Below are 25,377 nucleotides of genomic sequence, written 5' to 3'. Positions count from 1 at the left end.
TATACGTGTTTTTTGTTCTTCTGTTCGCCTGAAAGAGTTTACCCAGCAGCGTCGTAACTTAAGTCATCATGCCATATTTTGTGTTCTGAAAATGAAATTCAATAATATAATGTTTTAATACGTGGAGGTGTTAAATTAGTTTTTTATCAAATCTACAGAGCATTCCAAATGCATCTATGAACCAATCGGGAGAAGTTGTCTGCAAGGCCAAGAACAGCGAGGGCAGTGACTTCTGTTCTGCTGAACTTATTGTTCACGAGGGTTCAGGAGAGAAAGGAAAAAGGTAAAGATTGATTGATATATGACGATATGATTACAACATGTCTTATATTATATCGATGTTGTTATACGTGTTAAAATATATATGTATATATATGTGTTGTATATATGTTTTATATTATTACTTGTTAAATTTCTTGGAATGATCATGGGAAACTTCTGTAGTTGATGGTCGTTGATGTATGGCTTCCTTGCATTGCAGCGCCGTTCCACAGTTCGCACGGAAGCTGAAGGACAGTGAGGTGATGGAGGGAGCTGAGGGCATGCTGGATGTGCGTGTTCACCCAGACTTCAACCTGGATGAACTGAAAATACAATGGTAGGGCTTCATCCCCCATGCACATTTATAAACACGCACGTACGTACGTACGCACGCACGCACGTACGTACGTACGTACGCACGCACGCACGTACGCACGTAAATACACACGCGCATTCTTGTATTTACTGTGTCTATACGTGTGTATATCTGTGTATATAATGTGTGTTTTCTTCTTATCATTTCCAATCTGTGATTGTTTATATGGCTGTTTCATAACAAAATCACTATTAAAAAGGTGCTTTCTGAAAAAAGGGAAACGTACATAAAAGCGATAGTTTTTAGAGAGTTTCAGATAGAGTCACCAGTCGGTGTTGCGTGTGGAATTTGCGTGCGGAGTTTGCGTTGCATTCGCCGTACTTCTTCCAGGTTCAAGAACGGAGCTGAAATCTATCCAGATGGCCACTTTGAGATGCTTCACGACGATACTGGCCAGTTCTCCCTCCTCATTCACAATGCGACACCTGCTGACAGGGGCCAGTACATGTGTGAAGTGAGCAACCCAGCTGGCAAGGCAGCGTGTGTAGCTGACATCGTAGTGGATGGTAAGTATATAGTGAAGAGAGAGAGAGTGCAGTGCATTACATTTGAGAAGTGTTTATTAATTTGTCGTGCTGAGTGGTGGTGGTGGTGGTCGTGGTAGTGGTGGTGGTGGTGGTGGTGGTGGTCGTGGTAGTAGTGTGGTCGTCGTGGTGGTGGTGGTGGTCGTCGTCGTGGTCGTGGTGGTGGTGGTCGTCGTCGTGGTCGTGGTAGTGGTGGTGTGTTACAGGTCTATGCAAACTGGGATTCACAAAAGTCAATACAAGGGGGGTCACAAAGTGAAACAAATTCGTGTATTTTTTTATATTGCATGGATGTAATTAGAAGAACAGTGATATTTTTGCTATGCGTGGAGTCAATGATTCTGTCATCAGGTTGATAAACACAATTGTGTTCGTAGCAACACATATGGTGTTTAAATAAGCGTTTTCTTCTGTTATGTCCGTGGATTGGAAGATTCTGGTTATAAATTTGTCAGACATGCTAAATGCGTTTACCGTGCGGTGTCTGTAGTTTTTCAAGAGGCTTTCAGGCATGTCTTTATCTTTAGAACTAGTTTTTTCTATACGACCATATTGTATTAGGTTTTGAGCTGTAGCCACACCAAACCAACGGATATCTCCAAGTGTTTAATCATTTCGGAAATTCATTGTTGTCATTTCATCTCAATTTTTTCACAGGAGTTCCGGTTCATATTCTTATTTTTTTTGAATTCGTGAAATATTCGTAGTTTGCGATCTCTCGTGAAAGAACTCGCCTATTAGAAGTGTTAATTTTTAGGATTCATGGTATTAGCGTAAAAATACATCCTAATTTCACACGTGAAAGGTTATAGTCAGTGGGTGCATGAATAGTTCACCTTGTCATTCGAGACATGGTGAACGAACCAAGTCAGACATTTTTTCAGCACTGGCTTATCGTTTTTTTTTTTTTTTTGTTTTTTCATGAAATGCACTATTTGCAGCATCGTTTTAACATTTTGGCCCTCAGTAACTAAAGTTTCGAAATGTGGATAAAACTGATTGTTTTCCTCGTAATAGAAATATGTTATTTGCATAATAGATCGGCGATCATTGTCTTGTACGAGTAAAATAATACCAGGAGTAGATAATAGGGATTCCCTATTATCTACTCCTGCATGATAATACGTTTTAGCTGTCCATCATTACAAGCATTTGTTTAAATTCTAAGCACAAGATTCATACTCAAATTATATAAAATTGTGACAAATGATTTCAAAGTTAAATTAAAAAATTAAACGCACATTTTAATTATTTCAAATGCATTATTTTCATTGCATGTACTTATACTTCTGACAGCCAACCATGTATAATGGAACCCATATTTGATGAAATAGGGGTATTTTTAGACTTACCAAACTTGCATCATGATTCTAACAATGGAATGCAATTGATTGCATAAAGTTTTTTTGTTTTTGTGTGTGATAACAATAACATGTGGATTCCTCGTGCTATTTTATAAACATTGGTTCTTTATGGTGTGTGGGATTTGTTATCATAGAGACATTTCTGTCTCTCTATTTGTACTCGTTCTTTGAACATGCAGTACACACGGCATAGATACATTCTATCAAGAGCTATAATAGTACATTATATTAGCGACATGTATTATTAGCTCTTGATTCTATGTATGTCTAATTTCTTTACACTGCTGTAACTGAACTGAGTTACAGATATATGGAGGTCCCTGTGTTTGCATTGTGCCTATTCTCACACAATTTCATCTAGAATGTTTATTTGGTGTATTGGTATTTTGGGATATTTATTTGATTTGCTATAGTAGGTTATACTTCAGAGTTGCTCAGAACTCTGAAATCAAATCGCTTTGCCTGAAAGGGTTTCTTTTATATCTAATATCATTTATTTCAACTTTCTCTTCGATTTCAAACGTATCCGTACTGTTGAAATCTTGCTTTTACATGTTTTGTTGCCTGCTTTGATCAACAGTCGTGGACCAACATGGCCGACTACTACGAGGTCACCGAGGTATCACGTTCAGTAGAGATTGAATTACAATTTTAAGCTGAACAAAACAGCGTGCATGTGCAAAACCCCGATGTAGGACGTATACGCTACGTCGTCCGTATGAGATAACAATAACATCAGTTCCTTTGCAACTTGTATGATCCTCTTACGAACCGCTCGTTGCACCGTTGCTCTAGCTTGGTAGCAGCTTGGTGCGGTATGCTGCGTCCCACATTGCATCGTCAGGGGACGTTTACTCGTATGCATTGCTTTTTCAATGTCCCCATAAACATTCGTGATTTATTTAATCATGAAGTGTTATTACTATCAACCACTAGTTTCTGAGACACATCCGCTTTTGTAGTACAAATATTCAGGATGTATCGTTACAATTAATATGTTCGTGGTGCACAAATTACTTTTTGTATATATGCGAAATCTAGTATTACATGTAATCGTTTACTGCTTCGTTATACTAGCATCAAATGTTTAGATACATTAGGTTAGATTTATTTGTCTAGTATTACGCTGTGTAAGCCTTGTCACTTGGGTATGCTGGTAGCACATCTATTATCGTTGTATAGACTCACCTAAAGTCCTTTGCCCCCCGCCTGAGTTCACTTGCTGTAAAATATGAACTATACTAACTGATATTCAGATTCTCTAATGACGTTGATGGTGATACTTCAGCAATTTTCTAATAGGTCTTGTTGCTATTAAGCAGCAGAGCAGTTCTAATGATAGATGTGATCGTTAGATGCTATAACAATGTTAAGTTTAAATAGAAATTTCTAATGATAAATATAACCTTCATCCTAAATGAAATATTTTTCATAAATTATCAGTCTGCTCGATAATAGATGCATTGTAATTTTCTATATATGTGAATGGTAGAAAGTAATAGAGACCCAGATAGTAATGATAGTCTATATATATCACCTGAAGTTCCCTGAACCCATGTTGCTTGTTACTAGACGAAATATAGTACACTAGATGTATATTGCATTGTACTCCATAATTTAATTAGTGACATGAAATGTTTGCATGTATCTAATAGATGCACTCTATATCATTGATTATATACGGCTCAGTTATTGTTTTAAAAGTGTTAACTTACAGCACATATATACATGCATATATAAGTATCTAATATTTTTCACTTAACTTTGCAATTTGGTCGGCTTCTTTGGCCACTGATTGATGGCATTCTTGGTGCTCATTTGCGATTTAATTTTACTGCTGTGGGTTTACTACAAATTTCTGTTTAGTGTGCTGTTTATTTAACATTGGCTGATAATTTACTATTTTTGTATAAAATTGCAGTAGTAATAATAATAATAATAACAATATAATAATAATAATAATAATAATAATAATAATAATAATAGTAATAGCAGTAATAATAATTGTAATTTTAAGCGCTTTATTTTATTTATTTGATGGCAAATTAATCTAATAATCATGCAGTCATTCTATCACGTGCAGGTTTTTATTTTCCCTTCATGTTTCTTCTGGTTGTAATACAGCACGAATGTGCATTACTACCGGTATAAATTTGGACATTATATGTACTTATATGTTTATTCGATCTCCTTTCCCCTTAGTGGTGGACGGTGAGGTCAAAATCAGGAGGGCAACTGGTGATGATGATGACTATGGGCGACACAGGAGGGTGAAATTCATCGAAGGTTAGTGCTGGATTAGATTCATTTACATACTCCAACGACATTCATCCTAAAAGTAGAAGGCAAATGTGTTTTTATGTATGGTTTGCGCGATAGTTTCATCATGGTTTAGCACGAGTAGGTAATTCTGTTAATCATATGCAGAGCCACCGGCGACACCGAACAAGCCGGAGGTCTCCAATATACGTGACACGTCTTGCTATCTGTCGTGGAGGGCTCTACCCTACAGAGCTGGGGAGAACCTCACATATACTGTTGAATACAGGGATGCTAATGGTAAGTATTTGGCCATAGAAATGAAAACCATGGCTTCTATAATAACGTGCATGCATATACTGTTTAAACTGTGTGTAGTTGTAAGTAAAGTGTGCATGTGAATACGTCTTAAGTTTACCAGATACGTACACAAAGGGGATGGTGGCGGCAGCCGTAGAATCCATATCATAATTAATGTGTGTGTATATATACATATATATATATATATATATATTACGGTTATATAGCTAGGATGGAGATGTCATTTCAGATGATTAGGGGGCTACTCTATGCAGCCGTAAGCGGAGCAGGTTGAATAAAACCTGTTAATAAATTATGACGTTTTTAGGTTTTTTTCAGTAACCCAAGGTTAATTGGTAGCATGTTAATAATTTTGATAATTAAATTTTAATTGCAATAATTTACTTTTTGGATACAGAAGCACATGGTATAATAAGGATGTGAAAATATAGAAGAACGTTCGTGTTGCTCTGGACGTTTCTTAGTGAATGATGTACACGTGCCAACGCGCTGCCTTGTTTATGAGAAATCCGTTAATCTAATTTCTAAAAGGCAAAAATTCCAGTGTGTAGTGAACTCCAACCATCTTTCTCACTCATCACTCACTCTTCTCGTTAGGCTACTTCCACATCGTAACATCTGCCGCAAGCATTCTACTCCCAAAGGTTTCCACATTATATTTCTCTGCGTCTCTCTTCCACCTCTCCTCCTGTTCGAAGTTCTCTTTCCGTCGCGTCGAAACCTGAATAGAGAAGATACTAGAGAGAGGTATTAACGTCCATGTCTGTACGCACACAGCTCGTAACTGGAGGCTACTGAAGCAGGCACTCACTGACCCGTGGCTCAATGTGGACATTCTCAAACCGGAGTTCGACTACATGTTCCGCATTCGCGCAGAGAACATGTTCGGAGTGAGCGATCCGTCTCCACACGCGTCCGTACGCAGGTCTCCATCTGGTGAGCAAAATCTGAACTATTTTCTTTTCTTTGCAAGACAGGACAGGTAGTAACTCTCTTGGGGAAAATTCAGAGAGTTACTACCTGTCCTGTTTTGCAAGAGCCTGTCACTACACACCCGTGGTAAGGTCTACAATAGTTGTGTCAGGAGTGCCATGTTGTATGCCAGTAAATGTTGGCCTTTGAGGAAGAATGACATGCTGCGTCTAGGGAGGAATTAGCGTGTGATGCTGAGATGGATGTGTGGTTTGAAGCCAGAGGACAGAGTCAGCTCCGGTATCCTGCGTGAGAGGCTTAAGATTGAAGATCTGGAATCCACCCTTAGACGTAGGCGTCTGCGATGGTACGGCCATGTACAGCGGAGCGGCTCATGGATAAACACAGTCACCAGCCTCCATGTAGATGGATGTCAAAGAAAAGGAAGACACTGATGGAAAGAGCTTGTTAAGGAGGATCTGAGAGTGTGGAACCTCACAGATGAGGACACCCTAGACATGGTTAAGTAGACCAATGTTCTAAGAACCACCACGCAACGTCCAACCTGCTAGCATGTGGAACATGGACGTTAAACGGATATGATGATGATGATGATTTCAGCAGGTTAAACTAGGGATGTGCATTAAGTATTTACCTGCGATGCGTTTCTGTCAGCGCCATTCTCGTAACATTAACATTAGTCGTAAGTGCTATGCTATCATAGCATTAACATTACAATGTTTCTGACAACTGCCCCCTGGACATTAGGTACATTTCACTCCCAGCTAGCAGCTATTAATATAACGCATCACCTCTTCGCAAAAAGTTGCTAGAAATTAGGGCATTCATGTTGAACACACTACTGGCTTCACTTCGCAGCATTTTCGTTCATATTTATTCCATATACACATGCGATAATGGTAACATGATGACATGATATATTAAACATGATCTACATATAATGATAACATGATATTAAACATGATCTACGCGCTACTCGACCGACTGAATGGTCACTCACCTGCACATACATTTGCTATCCAATAATATTGGGTCTATATTGAAACAAAAATTGCTTTGATTGGGATAATTGGCTAAATTAAATCGTTAACAATCACGCGTGCCAGCCAGGATGTATACAGGCTTGCATATTGCAACTTGCAGGCCGCAGTTCGGAACTGTGTATAAAAGTTCATGTTTAATGAAGCTGCCAATTTTTATAATATGCGGAACGTGATTTCAACAGAATAGCGGAACTCTAGATCTTTGGCAAGTTTGGGCACCGTTCAACAACAAACAAGGGGCTTAGTTCTTCCAATTCGGCTTCTTTTAGGCTCGTTAGAATCTTCTAGCGTTTGTGGTTTCGAGTAGCCAACGGAGGGCTACATTGATTTTTACACTCATGCAGTTTCCCTGTACTGAGTGGGGCATAGGCTGCTTTTTGAGCGTTTGCTGGGTAACTCTCTGTACATTACATTTTTTGTCTGTCCCGGATTTATTTCTAGGTCTGAAACATAATAAGTGTTTTTATGCGAACTCAATGTGTTTGGTTGTTTAATTCTTTATTGATTGATGAACGATACTGTCAAAACATTGGTTTTACGCTGTTGATGGGGTTGTGCTATGCGGGCGAGTTGGTATTCGGTTTAATGTAGAACTACCGTTGTATATACTGTGTGAAGTTCTAATTGCTTTATTTTATCGTGCGGTGTTTATCGTGTAAGGCGTGTGTCTGTGTGCGCGCGTGTGTCTGTCTGTGTGAAGTCCAGGATATAGCTCCTGCTTGCAAGAAATCAGGATGGAAGAATAATGAGTTGTTGTTTTTAAAGCTGAAATTCTGGTTTCGCTCTTGGGAAACTACGCGGAACCTGTCACGGAAGTTAATAACCCCCTCCCCCAGAGAGCAAACTCAGGATGATGTAGCGCTTCCGGGATAGTCACTTTCATGTTCCCCTGATTGGTGGAGGGGGGGGGGGTTAGAAAAGGAAGTTAGTTATAGAAAGTTATGCCGAAAAGAGGGAAGGAACGCACGTTATGCAATATATCAAGAGCTAATAATACCTAGACTATAATTAACATATAATACATAAAGTAGAATAATATTGCCGCAAAATAGCACTATCTCCCCGTTGTACACTCTATAATATTAGATCTTGAATATATCCGGATTCGTGGTTAGCGCTTGACGCTATCTGCTCGCGAAAAATTCTACCTTAGTCTTTGGTTATGTATGAAGAGCGCTGAATATGCGGCTGCACGCGTCTTCTCTCACGACCGCGTAAAACCGGAGCCCCCCCCCCCCCCGAGTCGTATTTGCTAGCAAAGTGAATTCCTTTGCGACTCGGATGACTACAGAGCTGAATAGAAGGATCCTGGCGGTCGCTTCTCTCGTAATGAGGACGTAAAACAATCTGACAGCAACGAGGTCGGCTGGGTGTGTAATTGTGACCAAGTGCTGAGATATGTCCCGGAGGGATTCAGTTCAATAATGTAAGAGGAAGAAGTGCTGACCTAGCAGTCGCTTTAGGAAATTCTTGGTACACTGCAGCGCTGAGATTTCTGTGTTTCTTCATGGGCTGACTGGAGACTGAATTGCCATTTCGCCCTCCATCACTTCTATTTATGTATAGTTTCATTTGTTTTAATTTTTTAATAATCAGCATTGTCTATTAACTTGTTTAACTAATATCTTACCTCCAAAATGTTATTCATAAATGTAAATAAAGTAAATTTAATTGAAATTGAATGGAATCGTGGCGCTAACCCAGTCTGCAGTGCGTGTTTCGCTGCTGATTCTCCCTACACACTGTCGGAAGTTCAGAGGCATCGAACAAAATTAGGCATCCGCCCTCGCACATCGTGTACGTAAACCATACATGCGGGATTCACCGCCTCGTTATTATGCAGTCGAGTAGTATCCAGTCTATGTATAGAAATCCTAGAAATAAATGAACCCCCTGCCAGCTCAATAACCTAACATAAACATATGCCCTAACCACCCGTGACCGGTGCGTAGGCTATAGACTGCCAGGTTCCCAGTTTAACGTATTTCACGCGTAAAAACCAATGTTCCAAATTACTGAACATTTGTTTTCGCGCGTTTAGAATAACACTGTCTAGTTTATGATACCATACCATACCCCATTATACACGGGGGTGGGGCATGTCAGACAGATAATAATAGATTCAAGAGCTAATAATACAGATATAATAAGGTATGTGATCCAGAACGTGACGTCATGATTCATAGCTCTTCCAAGCCACGCACGCACGCGTGCACCAGTAAGAGTTGTAAGTAACGGTAGTCGCAACTGAACGAAGGGCTATATTGGTAGAGCCAGGAGTGTCATAATATAGATCTATATTGTATCCATATGTATCCTATATATATGATATTATATATTATCTCTCTCTCTCTATATATATATATATATATATATATATATATATTATGACACTCCTGGTAGAGCTACATCGTTCATGGCTTCTGGGTGGGCAACCCCCCTAACAAGAGATGTGATCCGTGATTTGCTCATTCTCTAGCTGCGTGTTAAGCATCACTCGCTCTGGCTCTCCCCGATGTGGGCCAGTGTCCGGTCACCAGGGATGACCTGCTCCAGTCTTCTCTACGTCTCTCCACTAATATTGATCGTCGGAATTGTCTTACTCTGCGTCTGTGTTGGCGTTGCTTTTGACCTGGATCTGCTAATTGCAGCCGAACTGTTGGCAGAGTAACGTGTGATGGGGGCGGGTTCTGTGAGGGTAGCAGTTTGGCCTATATGACGTCATATTTGCCTCACAAAATACGCGCATTTTTGCCTCATATTTGCTTCACTGCAAAGTTGAGTCAGGTTGAAAAGCTTCCGCTGCAACTCGGTTTGAATACTATATTTCTATCTATTGGTTTCTTTCTATGGGTTTTTTTCTATTGGAAATATTATCATTACGGCTGAAAATACTGCACGTATCAGGATGACAATAAAAAAAATATCAAATGTAGAAAGTGGGTATACTGTAGTAAGACTGTTGATAAGAGAAATGTAGAAAACATGAGTATATCGTAGTGAAATATTATTGTATAAAGGTCAATTACAAAACGACTATAGTTAATTTAGTTTCCATTATATTTATTATATTACTGTCAATGCAGTTCGCATTGCCTAGTATATGTGCCAGATAATTTCATATTTATTTGTATATCTTTTTTGGTGTATGTCTAGACACTCCTTTATCCCTCATATATTTGTTTTCCATCTGGGATCCACTTAGCGTGCGTGCGTACGCGTGTGTGTATATACCGATGTTTTTTGTTTTGTTTATTCATTTGCTATTTGAATTGTTTTTATATTAATAAAGAAGACAGATGTGTCGATATATTTATTCATTTTCAGTCATAGATATTAATAACATATCTAAATCCCAGGTTCTAGGAACAGTAGCAGTTTCCTTTAATTTAGCCTGAAATGGTGTTTGTAATGTACAGCAACTCTTGCCGAGTTCGTAGAGGTTTCAGAAAACCTGTAAGTTAAAAAAAAACTGTCTGTGACTTTAAAACAGCTGTCATCGCGTACGTGATATTTTACGAGTTTTAGTCTTACGCGCTCACGGTTTCTGCTCCGATTGAATCTTCGAATTTCCCTGCATTACTATATAACATATGCTTGGCTCCATGTGGATTGATGGATCCATTGGATGAGCCAAGACTTGAGCGACCAACGTTTTTTTTTAGCCACTAGTGAAAAACTATAGCCACTGTTCACTTTATCGTATGTGCTAAGCAAGGCATAAACAGGTGATGGGTATGAGAAGAGAGGTGTACGAAGACATTTTATGACACGACACGCAATTTGACGATTTCATTAGTCAATCGTAATTTTCTGAGCAGTTAAATCGTTCGCCACTTAGTGTAGTAAAAACCACTACTGTTATTTATTCATCACATTTTACGAAGGTGGCAAACGCCCGCGGTAGCCCTGTATATTATGTGTTACTGACTGGCTTTAGCCGGTGGTAAACGTGAAAGAAGTCTATTGTATTCTGGAGTTCCAAGTTGGCGCGGCGCACGTGGCACGTTCGAATCGAGTTTCTTAGTTTTTCTAACCCTGATGGGGTATATGAACCTTATCTAATTTGAGTAGGGCCGACCGACGGCTGTGTATTGCGAGAAACCTGTAGGAGTTTCGTTGAACCCTGCGGCTATGTCGTAACCCGAAGTAAACAGCATTAATGCGCGGTGGTAACTGAAGCCATCCACTTCTGTTGATATTAGGGACGCGGGAAATGATATCCTGTTTGTGAACATGATAGATTTTCTGTTGAGCCGCGGGCACGTGCGCACGCGCGTGCGCATCTCTGGGATAAAAGTGAGGGGGAAGAGCCCCGAGCTGGCATTCGCAGATCTGTGCTTCATCAGTTCGCTGCTGCTGTGTTCATGCGTACAAAGACGTATTTGTGAATAGACGCGCGCGCCAGATGACCAGAGCAAGTTCGCGTAGCTGCATTTAGTAGGAGCGCTGCTGTTGCCGCAGGTGTTTCGCACATGTTCGGCTAGAGTTTACCGAGCTTTGTCGTCGTCGACAATTTGCTAGAGCGATTGTTGTTGTGTATTTACTCTGAAGTTCAGCAACGTGGAGGCAAGCATCTCTCTGTGTGCGAAGCCAGCCTGCACACGCCCAGCGTCCACTTATAACATTGGTGTGTAATTCTTCTCTGCCACGCTGGACTGCTAATAGCCGTAATTGGCTTTCCCGGTGACGTTGCTTCAGGAAATAAAAAGCATCTGTTTTCGTCGAGTTGCGCACATTCGCTCATCGGTCTCCCAGTCGCACAGCCAGCATTCTTCAGACAGCAAGTGAGCCAAGCCTTCACGCGCGTACGTGTGGATAGTAAAGAATCTTACTATTTAACATACTAGTACGGCATCAGTAAAGAATCATACTACTACGGCATCAGTAAAGAATAATACTATACTACAGCATCATCATCCGAGTCTGTGAGGTAACCATGGCAACGAGGCAGACCGTGCAGATCAGCGAGGGTTCCTGTTGGAAGCTGTCCGCTGGAGGAGGCGCAAGACTGCAAGTAGTGATGCTGGGAGGATGCTGTTCGAACCCGGATGCAAGGAAAAGGTCCGCTCTGAAACGAAGCGGCGACGCAGAGGTGAACAACGGCGAAAGCATATCTCACGAGGAGCAGGTAGAAGAGAGAGAGACCTCGCGAAAGCAGCTGCAACCCAATGGCGAAGCTCAGGTGTTGAAGGCCTTTACAGGTGACGACGAGGTCTTCATGAAGTCCAAGGATATCACTGCGAAAGAAGTCAACGATGAAGCGAGCTGGAAGGTGGTTGCATTAGACGAAGCCAATTCGACCATCTCTGCTGAGAAGGACCGCCGTGGACATCCATGAACAGAACTTTCGCTCTGCCGTGCTGTGCAACGAACATTAATGTACATAAGTGTGAACTTATAATTATATTGTAGCGGTTTCAAGTTCCGAGTGTGTTTTAATTATTATACGCATTTATTATAGTATAATTATAACTCATTTCTTGCAGACATGAAGATATTGAACATATATAAATTAATTTACGAGTAAGCTCCACGCGATTACATTTTAATAATGTAAACAAATTCTTCTTTTTTGTCGTGTGTGAATATTTTCGTATTCTGTACTGCGATTCCCCCGCAATATGAATACGCGTGTATTTACTCGGCCGTAATATATATATATATATATATATATATATATATATATATATATATATATATATATATATATATATATATATATATATATAGGTCTCGTGAAATGAAGTATATCGGTTAGAAATAGTTTTTGCTATGCTCGCTTGACCAGTCAGTTGGGTGTGCGTGTGTCTGCGTGGTGTGTGGTCGGTCTTAGTAGGCTTCTGTTGCCTCGCTACTGCGTGCCTTGCTATACTGCGTGCCGTCGAGGTCTGGAACTCGTTACCCGATACAGCGCTGTCTAGTCTATTCTGACGGACAGTCTCTGTCTCATTGTGACAGCTGTAAAATCTGGAGGGAGTACAGGCCACTATGTTTCTTATTTAGGGACATTCCTCGTCCTCTGTGGCATAGTTTCTAGCTTATCCATTGACGCTACACTCGCATCGGCTGGATGCAAACTACGTGAGAACAGGACCCAGCTAGGTGCATGCTGCTCGTTTCTTGTCATCTTATCTCGTTATATCTTCTCGGCCTTTAAGAAATGAAAGTGAATCTGAATCTGAAGCCAGGCTTGCCCGCGCGCGCGTGTGTATGTGCGTCTTGTCGGCTGTTGTCGGCTGTAGTTTGCTTCCAGCTCACGCTGTGTGGCGCCACCATGCTGTTGTACCAACATCCTATCGTCTATGTTTGACACATCCCAGGTAGCGTGCTAGGTGTTTAGCTATAATAATATAACTTTCGTCTGCATATCCATTTATCATGTGGATCATCCCCGTGCGAATAATCCCAGCACGTATTTTGCTAAACGTTTTTATTGTTGATAGATGAATAGTCAGCAAAAGGTTCTGCTCTGGCAGACTGATATCTATATTTGTCTCTATATATATATAGTATATATATACATTATATATATAAAAACAAATTGGCTGAAAATATATTATTTTGGTAGTAGCCAACTCTAACGATCAGTAGAAAATCTTGGCAGACGTTGTTTGGTTATTATTAATGTGCATTTGTACCAACCGTATAGAACATGTATATAAACCTTCGCTTTATTTTGACTGCTCTAGTACGAGAATCGTTTAGCGCGCATTCTCACAAATGCTATGTACGCTGTGTGGCCGCGTTGGCGCGTGTGAATACGACGTATAAATAAATACTCAGCAAATATTTAGCGTGGAGTCTGTACATGTGATTGATGGCTTTCTGTAAGTCTATGTAATGGGTACTGTTAGCGAGTGCTTCCTAATGGTATTTGAGGTAGCATAACCATACAAAACTCATTGACAAATCCGTCTTATATTTTACACTAGGGCCTGTATAAATGGTTGGTATTTGAGGTAGCATAACCATACAAAACTCATTGACAAATCCGTCTTATATTTTACACTAGGGCCTGTATAAATGGTTGGTATTTGAGGTAGCAACCATACAAAACTCATTGGAACAACATCCGTCTTATATTTTTACACTAGTGACTGTATAAATGGTTCGGTATTAACCATACAAAACTCATTGACATATCCGTCTTATATTTTACACTAGGGACTGTATAAATGGTTGGTATTTGAGGTAGCATAACCATACAAAACTCATTGACATATCCGTCTTATATTTTACACTAGGGACTGTATAAATGGTTGGTATTTGAGGTAGCATAACCATACAAAATTCACTGATATATCCGTCTTCTATATTACACGAGTGACTGTATAAAGGGCTGAATTCACTATAGTAAGACCATGTAGCACCGTAAGACCATGTAGCACCGAAAGACCATGTAAAATAAAATGGACTGATCAGAAGGGAATGCTGGTTCCTTTTTTCATGCCTGCATTATAAAAGCCTGGCCATATAGCTCAGGTCAATTGCAATTTGATGTTTGTACTCTCATCTCGACCATAATTAAATGAAGCCATAGAACATAAGCCTCACAAAACATTTATTTATATCCAAAAATTGAGCAAGTTATTAATTTATAGTCTGAAACTCTATCACCACTCACAGATAGCCACTATAATTAATTCTGCATACATAAGAAAATCCTCCATTCTTTGTGCCCTAAAACAGCAGATCATTAAATGTTCATTTAATGCATATTGAAACCAATGATAGCTAGAGTACGTTCATGTACTAGTGTCTGCTCAGAGAGTCGGTTACTCCTCACGGGAGAAGAAAAAGAAGCACCTACTCATATATCAATACTCGTATATTGCGACTTGCCCACAAGCCCTCTGATTAGTTACTGAATGTCAATAATTTAGAATACAATCTGCATCGAAAAGTAAATCCTCAGTTACCCTCCTTACTCCGTACTCCTTACCTCAGAGATGCATAGCTGATTTGGTGTTCAACAGTTTCTTTAGGGACTACAATGACCAGGAATTATACAGGCTGTAAAAGTTCATGTTTTTTATATATTTTGGTTAAGAAATTGTGGCTCTATTTAATTTGTCACAGTTCACAGAATTGAGCATAACAGGAATGGTACGTGACACATGTGTCGCGTTCAATAGCCCAGTTATTATGATTGAATTTGTGTACAATGATACTACCCTTTACCAAATTACCCATGTGCTCACGGTCAGTATGTATAATTATGATTACAGATTTAGCACACCGTAAGGGAGATATTCCGAGCTATGACCGGGATATTGACTATGGATGGGATGTTCCACCAAAGCCTTATGTTGGTAAGCTGAAATAGCTACACATATTAGAGGTATATATTTGTCATATGTAATGATATATGGTCATTGCTATCTTTACAATTTCAGTTGCAGGTTCAGAGAAAGGTGTTCACTCTTTACGCATGTTCAATGTTGACTGCGTCACTGTTATGTTAATGAAAATTACGTGGTAGTTTCTAAAATAATCGTAAATGGTTATGCCCCAATAGGTTTTGATTCCACAATCTCTCATCTTCTCCTTGCATGCGTATTACAGAGGGACCACCAATGTTCAGAGGCCCGGATGAAAACATGTACGTGGCTGAGCACCAGGAGGCCCAGCTAGGGATGTTTGTATATGGGTGGCCAAGACCAGAGGTTGAATGGTATGTGAAAACTACATGAAATTAACTTTTTTACCAGTTTTGTTTTTCGTTCCCATGTTTGCTACTATATTGTCATGCGCCATATGATTTAAAATGAAACCATTTTTTCTGCAATTTAGTGGAGAATTTATTTGCGTGCTTACATTGCTGTTCACTAGTATTATTATTCAGTTTTCATGGTTATATAGTTTTTTTCGTTATAATGACTGTCATAATAAAAAACAACACTAGTGAAATGAATTTATTTGAGTTTATTTGAATGAATTTAATTTTTTTTTTATATAATCATGGTGTCATACCTGCATAGCTATAACTTCGATAAAATTGTGCTGTTTGTTCGCTAACGAGTGTGCCAACTGCCATATCCAGGTTCTTTAACGGACAACCCCTGCAGATGGGTGATAAGCACAAGATGCACTGGGAGAGTGCGACCTCACGGCAGGTGCTGACCGTGAACGACGTGCTGTTAGAGGACATCGGAACCTACATGATCGTCGCGTCGAACGAGTACGGGAAGTGCGCGCGCAACATTGTCGTGGAACTCGCAGGTAAGCGGCAAGGGTGAATAATGACGCGTTTTTTTGTCATTATTCATTGTCATTGTCATTTTTCATTGTCATTGTGCAATTTTTCATTGTCATTGTCATTTTTCATTGTCATTGTGCAATTTTTGTCATTTGTCGTTCTGGCATTGTCACATGGCACTCTAATTTGTCACTATTCAACTCCGGTAAGCGGTGAGGGGAGACAGTTCTTTTTGATGCCAATTTGGAGAATTGTTCACTGAGTGAGAAGGTTAATTATTCAAGAAGTGGATCAAATATAACGTGGATTCGTGCATGAAAATTTAAGCAGATTCCTTCATATAGGCAATGCAAGGATGGTATATATCGCTACCCGTAAAATCTGTGATTATGTACCGATTATACGGAAATTATGGTACCACATTTTTGCTTCATTTCTATACTGTTAGCTCTCTCATTCTTTGCTCGATTGGGCTGCATTAACTACAGTCATATGATGAGTGAAATGTTCACTTACAGAGCCGCCATGCTTCATCGAACCGCTGAAAGATAAGAGCATCATTGAGAGATGGGGAGGCAGGATGGACTGCCGGGTTGATGGCATACCGTACCCCGAGATCAAGTGGTTCAAGGACTGGCACCCGATAACGAACTCGGAGAGGATTGAGATTACAGAGGTGCCGCCGGACAATCATGGCCTGACCATCCGCCACGCTATCATGCGTGATGAGGGCATGTACACGTGTGTGGCAAAGAACATTGCTGGAGAGGTTCATACCCACTGCAGTCTAACTGTTGAACGTGAGTGTCTTTATATCTCACGGAAGATTTTTTTTATAGATTTTTTTCATCTATATTTTAAAATCTCGTCATAATGACATTCAATGTGTCTTGTCTTTTTTGTATTGTTTTGCAGTGTAACTGTTGAACGTGAGTTTGCCAAAGTGTAATCGGTTGGATGTTTCTGTGTTACTGAATTCACTTGATGCTACTGAATATTACTGAAGATTTTATATTCTAAATTCTAAAGTCTCGTCATAATGACATTCAATATGTCTTGTTTTTTATCGCACGCAGCGATTTGTGTTTACGTGATTCATTATAAATGTTGTGGTTTTATCTTTAATAGCCGAGCCACTGGACTATCTGGGTCTGGACATTGAGTTAGCCAACAAGAAGGTCGCACCTAAAAAACACAAGTGCAATGACTTCTATGATACTGTCGGTGACCTTGGATGGTTAGTACACAACTATACTTGCATGATTTCCCTTGCCTTTTGCATAATAATACGTTCGTATGTATGCATGTGTATGCCTGTGTGCATACATGCATGTGTATGCCTGTGTGCATACATACATGTGTATGCCTGTATGTATGTACATACCCGAGTGTGTAGAGAAGTAAAATCGGCCTTATTGTTTGAATGTAATAAGATGCACTTTGTTTGTTCACTGAGAGAGAGAGAGAAAGGGAGAAAGAGCGCGCAACATGGACGAGCACTAGTTTGCTCTCCAATGCTTGATCCTTATACCACCTATTCTAGGATATTAATTTCATCTAGTCGGTGTGTACGTACGATTTCATCGTTTGTGTTTCATCGTTTGTGTTTCATCATAGTCGTGGTTGTCGTTCCAGCGGCGACTTTTCCGAAGTGAAGAAAGTCGTGGAGAGAACGTCGGGTCGCGAGTTTGCGGCCAAGTTCTACGACACGCCCGATGAGAACAAGGAGAATGCCAAGCATGAGATCGAGGTTCTAGGTCACCTTCACCACGGCAACATACCAACGCTGCACGACGCATTCGAGTCACAGAACGCTGTAGTCATGGTGCAAGAACTGTATCCCTTTTCACTGGAGAATGTCCACTGTTCATTTAGAGTCGAGTGATGAAGATGTTTTTAAGTGCCGATGATGGAAATCTTATCGGCAGTTTTTTTTTGGAAATTTTCTTTAGATGTTTCTATATTTTGTCTACAAGCATGCCTTGGTCTAGGTTAAGAGTAAGTATTGCGAAATACTTGTGTTGATAGTCAGGGGGTTTTCTGATGTGTGTCATTAGTGAAAATGCTATTGTATCAAAATCTATTTTACTGGAACAAATTCATTTGGAGAAAAAATAAAACGAAGATGTGGAATTATTTCGTGTGTTCCTTGACCGTGGCTGTAGTTGTGATGGTGGTAACGTGTTTGACCGTCTGGCGGACAAGCCCAGCTACACGGAGAACGAAGTGGCCCTGTACCTGAAGCAGTTGCTGGATGCGGTGAAATACATGCACAGCAAGCACTACGTACACCTCGACCTGAAGGTGAGAGTGCGTCACTATGCTAGGAATAATCTCACTGACATGTTTATCTAAAAACACATAGAATTCTTACCATTAATTAGTGGAAATACATGCACAGCAACCACTATGTACGTGCATCTCGACTTAAAGGTGAGAGTATGTTATGATGCTAGGAATATTCTCACTGACATATATTTCCAAAAACACAGAATTCACAGAATGCAGAATTCTTACAATTAATTAGTGGAAATACCCCTGTCAAGCAGGAACTGTTTGGATAATTCATTATAGCAACTAACAAGTGCCACTATGTCAAAAATCTATCTACTAATTATATTGGTGTCGTGTTACCATTATTGTTTGTATTGTGTATTAGTTCGTTGATAATAGTTCGTGAAATTAACTTGCATCGATTGTGACACAGAACTGCCGTAAAAATTATTCACACAGATGCGTATATGAGCTGTACTCCTTTATTTGCAGCCTGAGAACTTGATGTTCCACCATGCTGATTCACCAGAACTAAAGTTGATAGACTTTGGCAATGCTCGCCAACTAAAACCCGGAGAGAAAGTAGAGGTGGACCGCTTCAACCCAGAGTTTGTCGCCCCAGAGATACTAACTGGGCGCAACATTGGGACTGGGGCTGACATGTGGAGCATAGGAACCATTGCGTATGCCATGTGAGTTTGAAAGTTCTAGAATTTTCACTACAGAATGCTTTTCACTACGCTCTGTCTTGGAATGTTCGTAAAGAACATAAAAAATTATATTTTAAATTGGTTGACTGCTGTAATTATCATATTAGATATGATTCGCAATGATAGCAATGATTTGCATTTAAAAGAATGCGTTTTCTTCCTACAATTTGAAAATATTGCTATTAGTATTACATTGAGCGGCTATCAAAGTTGTCGATATCGTGTGAGATATTTGTACATGTGTAATTAATGTACAGGTTGACTGGACTGTCACCATTCCTGGGAGATTGCGACAGAGACACAATCAACAATGTCAAACATGCTGACTGGGACTTTGACCCTCAGGCTTTCAGGGACGTGTCAGACAAAGCTAAGGACTTCATCAACCGTTTGCTTGTTGATGCTCCAGAGTGAGAATATTTTTATTTGTATTGAATCTTCACGTTCTCTATCATAGTTAGCAAGGAGAATGTTTTTATATATGTAATATTGATATACGTCTATGTGCTATGCCCTCAACGTCACTACGTCATGCATGTATTCCTGAGAAGTGTGATATATAATGAAATCAAGAATAAGCAAACAATAAGCACAAGGCCATGACAATAGTTATGGCTTACTTCTGATATATTTGTATAATTTTCTTGGTACATTTTGGTGGCAAAGTCTAGAATGTTGTTGTTGTTTCCACTCACAGACTGCGTATGACAGCGAAGGATGCAGCTGAACATCCCTTCATTAGGGTAAATATAATTGCACAATCGCAACAGCAGCAAATTAAACCTCGTGAATGTATGGTACGTCCCCAGAAAAGCATATATATTGGAAAAATCGACTAGGGAGGCTAAGTTTATCTCTGTATACTATCTTTCTTTTAATGTCATCTCATCAGGCATGTATAATATAGATTATAATCTATAATCTATAAATTCATTATCTATAATCTTGTGATCTATATCTTTAGATATAGATTATTCATCTATATTGTACACTCCTGATCTCATCACATTGTGGCATCTATGTTTGTGAATACACAGGGTCTAAAGAGTCCAGACAGAGGGGAGAAGTTGGATGCTGAGCAGCTTAGAAACTTCCAGAACAGGAGGAAGGACTTGGTAAGCACCATCTACACATCTGTAGCTGCACGACGATGGCATCAGAAATAGCATTAATAGTAATAATAATTATTAGTATCATCGCCCGAGTGATTATAGGAAATCCTGCGCGCTGATTGGTCGAGACCTAGGTGATTATTTTTCGATAATCACCTCTAGGGTTTACATTGTAGTGGCGCCAAAAATGGCGGCTAGATTTGTAAATGTTACGGAAGCCGAAATTGACAAATTTAAAGAAAATGCTGTCCCCAAAAGTACCAAATATCGGGCAATGATACTAAAACAATTATTCGCCGTTTGTCTCGGGGATTATTCAACAAGATTCGCCTCGCCTTTGGCGAATAATTGTTAAATATACACTTGATGATGTTGTCTTACTAACCATAGATAAGGATTCTATACAAGTATTGTAGTAGTCATGATCAGGTGGTGGGAGGCGTCTGCCACATATCCCCTTCTGCTGCTCAAATGCATTTTCACTCTTTACCATTGCACAAAGTTAAATTAATACCATAAAAAGTTAATAAAGTTAATGTCATTCAAGAAATACAGATTACAACAATAATAATAACAATAATAATGATAATAATAATAACCACAATCATAATAATAATGGTTATATGTTATGCTTATAATTATTATAATAATATTGATGCATATCTGTAATTATAATTATAATAATAATCATGAGGATCTGTGTGTAGGTGGACAAGACGTGTGTGAGGGTAGAGCCGGGTCACTGGGACCTGGATCAGAAGCTGAGTGAGAATGCCGGCTACATGCTGAAGCACTTCCCCTGGTCTACGGCGTACACGCACGGCCCCGACACGACGCTCGTGCAGCTGAAGGACCCGCAGTACACGAGCCGACTGCGTGGATACCTGGAGGACACCATGTGGAGCTGGAGGTGAATGATGATGAATGATGAACTGATGAACTGAACCGAACTGAACTGAACTGATGGCCTGATGAACTGATGGCCTGATGAACTGATGAACTGAACTGAACTGAACTGATGGCCTGATGAACTGATGGCCTGATGAACTGATGAACTGATGAACTGATGAACTGATGGCCTGATGAACTGATGAACTGAACTGAACTGAACTGAACTGAACTGAACTGATGGCCTGATGGCCTGATGAACTGATAAACTGAACCGAACTGAACTGAACTGATGGCCTGATGAACTGAACTGAACTGAACTGATGAACTGAACTGAACTGAACTGATGGCCTGATGAACTGATGACTGGGAATGATGACCGGGGAATTTCTAAATAACTATAGTCACACGACAATAAATAAACAACAAATATGCATCTGCTTAGTCTTCTCCATCATGGGAAGGAATGAATGGGGGTGCTGATCAAGACAGGTTTGTGGGTAACACTGATTCTGGTGTGTGGGCACATGTATGTACCTAGAAAGTACTTATACATATAGAAGACGACTATAGTACTCTTTAGAGATAGAAATACTTATAGGAGAAGGTACATATAGAAGACTATAGAACTCCTGGAGATAGAACTTCTTACAAGAGAAGGTACTTATAGAAGAAGACTATAGAACTCCTTAGAGATAGAACTTCTGAGTGGGTAGGGAAGGTACTTGTGGAAGGGATGCGCAGTTCGCTAACCCAGAACTAGACTACTAGAAAGAACTAACCCACTACTAGAACTAGACTATACTATTACCTTATAGTATCGCTAACCCGTGCTTTTTGCGTGAATCGCAGGTGGCACTCGAAGGGCCTGTACAGCGAGAAGGCGCGTCCGTCCGTGCACGAGCGCCGCCGCATCCTCGACATTCAGGACGAGGCGGAGGACGACCGCGGCGTGTCGACGCGCGTGCAGATCTCCAACCTCGCGATGCGGCGGCGGCTGCACGGCGAGGGACACGCGCCCGTCTTCCGCGAGAAGCTGCACGACACGTCGTTCCGCGCGAACGTCGCCGTGACGCTCAAGTGTGTCGTCGTCGGCAACCCGCTGCCAAACGTGTCGTGGTGAGTGAGTGAGTGAGACGAGGGTGGTGTATGTAGTAGGTGACATATATATAGTAGTTGACATATATATAGTAGTTGACATATATATATATATATATATACATAGTAGGTGATATATATATAGAGGGTGGACGTGTAGTTGGTGCATAGTTCTGTGTAGTCTCCCTCGCTCAGCATTGCATGTTGTGGAGAAGCAGAGTGTAGACAGAAGTAAGAATGTATATAAGTGTAGGAAGATAGTGTAGTGCTAGGGCTTCATGTTGGTATGGCTCATTCGGTTTCATATCTATCTGTTTTCTTACCGGTTAATATTCCTCTTCATATCATTTGTTTGTGGTACTAATTCCCTGGAGAATACATGTTTATGGAATTAATCTTCTGGACTATCTCTGTTTATGGCAATGTCCCTTTGGGCAATGTCCTTTTCTGGCAATATCCCCCTGAACAATATTCGTTATGGCAATATACCCTGGGCAATTACTATTTGTAACAATATCATCTCTGGCATTGTCTACGTATGGCAATATTTCTTTGGTCAATAGACCCCCTCCCCCTTGACATTATGTTTCTAATTCATGGATGGATGGACGGATAGATATATAGGACTGACAGACACGAACATTAGTCATCATTGTCAGCGATGTTACTACAGATGTGTGAAAAGGGATTTGATTCAGATACATATGTTACATCTTAAGTATATCTTGTCTGTCAGAATAATAGGTTCATACTGTTTCTTTTCTCACACATCAGGTACCGTAATGACGAAAGGCTGTCGATGGGTGGACAAGACTTAGACATAAATCTGACAATAGATGGCGTTGCTACTCTCCTGATGCCTCATCCAACACAGTTCGCAGCTGGAGTTTACAAGGTTGTTGCTCGCAACAGCTTTGGCGAATCCACGTGCTGGGCCAGGCTGAGACTAGGAGGTAGGCAGAATTCTTCCACTAGATAGAGCTTGATGAATATGTCTTTGATTGTATTTTCTTATATATATATTGAATATATTTTTGATGAATATATGATATATTGAAGCTATGAAGAAATCTGCTGCCCTTCAGTAACGCTGATAGGGTCTATGTCTCCCTGGGTACTGCCGGAACGTACCCTGGTAACTATCTAATATGCCGGACCGTACCTCGCCTACTCCCTAACCCTAACCCTAACCCTAACCCTAACCCTAACCCTAACCATATCAGATAGTTACCAGGGTACGTACTCAGGGTACGTTCCGGCAGTACCCAGGGAGACATAGACCTTATCAGCTTCAGTAACCACGATAATAATGTAATTGATTACATTATCCTTTTCATGTGCCGCGTAATTATTTACTAACACATATCGTAGACTATAATCACCGTATCAGCATTGCACATCTTCTAAGTCTATAACGCACTTCATATGCAGTGAAAAACACGTGAGCCAATAAGATTTCGGTGGAAAGTTTGAATGCCGGATTTGAAGTCACCATGTAAAAACTATGGGTGCACCGGATCCAACTTTTTAAGTTCCGGCCGGAACTAGAACCAGCTGGAACTTGAAAAAAGTTCCGGCCGGAACTACCTGGCCGGAACCGGAACTTAAGCTGGGAATAAACTTGACAGTTTTAATTGGCCCCGTATTGCGCAAACTCACTCGGCCTGAACGAAATATTATTAGCAGGCACATCACTCTGGCGAGTAAGACAATGCTCATTGTTCTACATGTTCTCATTATGTCTCATGTTCTCATTGTGTCACATGTTCTCATGTTCTCATGTTCTCATGTTCTCATGTCTCATGTTCTCATGTCTCATGTTCTCATGTTCTCATGTCTCATGTTCTCATTATATACATGTTCTCATTGTCTACATGTTCACATTCTACATTCTTCTCATTGTTCTCAAAGCTACAAAGTTCTAATTACAGGATGGTTGTTAGGTGTATGAATCATCTTCTTACAGTGCATAATTCTGGCATCTTATTCGCGAGCGAATTGTGTGGCAAAACCTGCATGTTGCAGTATCCCTGGTAGTATGGTTTTAGTCGATTATTTTCAACTAACAAACAGATGCCATTCCTGTGGCTCTAAGAGTATTTTATTTTAAAAGAAAATCTCGTGAATCACCTAACATCAGTTAGGTTCAGTTCAGTTAGTTAGCCGATGTTCAAGTGGCAAACGTTTTCTGGGCAGAATAGTGTGAAGTTGTTAACACTATATTGTCAGCAAGTTGACTCTATTGACGCTCAACTACATTCAGTGACTGATCTTTTGATCTTGATGACGCTTGTAGCAGAAATGAAATTAGGAAAAAGTTCTGGTTCCGGCCGACTGTTCCTGAAGGGTTCCGGCCGGAACCGGAACTTTGACAAATTGGGGATCCAAGTTCCGGTGCACCCCTAGTAAAAACACAACAATAGCGTAAACACACAAAAACACGTACCAAGTTTACACGCTTCTATATGTATACTATGGTTAACCACATTCCATGCTTTTACATTGGTGTACCTCAAGTGTAAGCGATTTATAGATTGCGTGATTGTGTAATTACAGAGACACCAGATATGCCATCTAGGCCACAAGTGGTGCAGATTGCACCTAACGAAGCTTTCCTCGAGTGGGATGCACCGAAATTCGATGGAAACTCGGATATACAAACATACAGAGTGGACTATAGGAAACCTCGTATGTAACTTAGTTGTCTTCTCTTCAGTTACCCCTGACAATGGGGACTGTACATTTTCGTAATGATCATCGCTATTTGTGTGTTATATCTGCAGTGATAATGCACGGGTATGTTCTTTCTGTATAATTAGAATTATGTTCAATAGTAAATGTATAATAGTATTAATTATTTTAATATTCCATGATTTTCTTAAATATAGTTAACTTGTTTGTGTTGCTATCAAGTTCGTTGTTGATAGAGCACGAATTTTAACCATACTGTACCTGAATTGTAACCATATTGTACCTGAATTTTAACCATACTGTACCTGTATTTTTATCGTA

At 40.1% G+C, this 25,377-nt stretch overlaps 1 protein-coding gene and 1 long non-coding RNA gene across 3 annotated transcripts in view; both read left to right on the top strand.

Annotated features, from left to right (window-relative positions):
• The window catches only part of LOC106809206 (twitchin-like), a 77,527-nt gene that overhangs the window by 46,460 nt on the left and 5,690 nt on the right, over positions 1-25,377 (top strand). For both annotated transcript variants that reach the window (XM_014812203.1, XM_014812202.1), the window contains 22 exons: positions 159-283; positions 482-598; positions 968-1,143; positions 3,106-3,144; positions 4,728-4,811; positions 4,953-5,084; positions 5,883-6,041; positions 15,313-15,396; positions 15,650-15,758; positions 16,128-16,306; positions 16,802-17,083; positions 17,412-17,520; positions 17,919-18,119; positions 18,449-18,587; positions 19,050-19,249; positions 19,525-19,677; positions 19,965-20,010; positions 20,305-20,382; positions 21,087-21,289; positions 22,120-22,386; positions 23,140-23,318; positions 24,922-25,053. In XM_014812203.1, the coding sequence (XP_014667689.1) occupies positions 159-283; positions 482-598; positions 968-1,143; positions 3,106-3,144; positions 4,728-4,811; positions 4,953-5,084; positions 5,883-6,041; positions 15,313-15,396; positions 15,650-15,758; positions 16,128-16,306; positions 16,802-17,083; positions 17,412-17,520; positions 17,919-18,119; positions 18,449-18,587; positions 19,050-19,249; positions 19,525-19,677; positions 19,965-20,010; positions 20,305-20,382; positions 21,087-21,289; positions 22,120-22,386; positions 23,140-23,318; positions 24,922-25,053 (3,193 nt within the window). The remainder of the gene's footprint in view (positions 1-158; positions 284-481; positions 599-967; positions 1,144-3,105; positions 3,145-4,727; positions 4,812-4,952; positions 5,085-5,882; positions 6,042-15,312; positions 15,397-15,649; positions 15,759-16,127; positions 16,307-16,801; positions 17,084-17,411; positions 17,521-17,918; positions 18,120-18,448; positions 18,588-19,049; positions 19,250-19,524; positions 19,678-19,964; positions 20,011-20,304; positions 20,383-21,086; positions 21,290-22,119; positions 22,387-23,139; positions 23,319-24,921; positions 25,054-25,377) is intronic.
• On the top strand, positions 11,408-14,513 carry LOC106809209. The gene is made up of 2 exons (XR_001393854.1): positions 11,408-14,123; positions 14,276-14,513. It is a non-coding gene; the product is annotated as an uncharacterized LOC106809209 (long non-coding RNA).

The sequence above is a fragment of the Priapulus caudatus genome, unplaced genomic scaffold (assembly GCF_000485595.1).
Source record: "Priapulus caudatus unplaced genomic scaffold, Priapulus_caudatus-5.0.1 Scaffold337, whole genome shotgun sequence".
NCBI classification, from domain to species: Eukaryota; Metazoa; Priapulida; class Priapulimorpha; order Priapulimorphida; family Priapulidae; genus Priapulus; species Priapulus caudatus.
The sequence above is the reverse complement of the archived record's forward strand: the minus strand, read 5'-3'. Positions and strand labels throughout refer to the sequence as shown.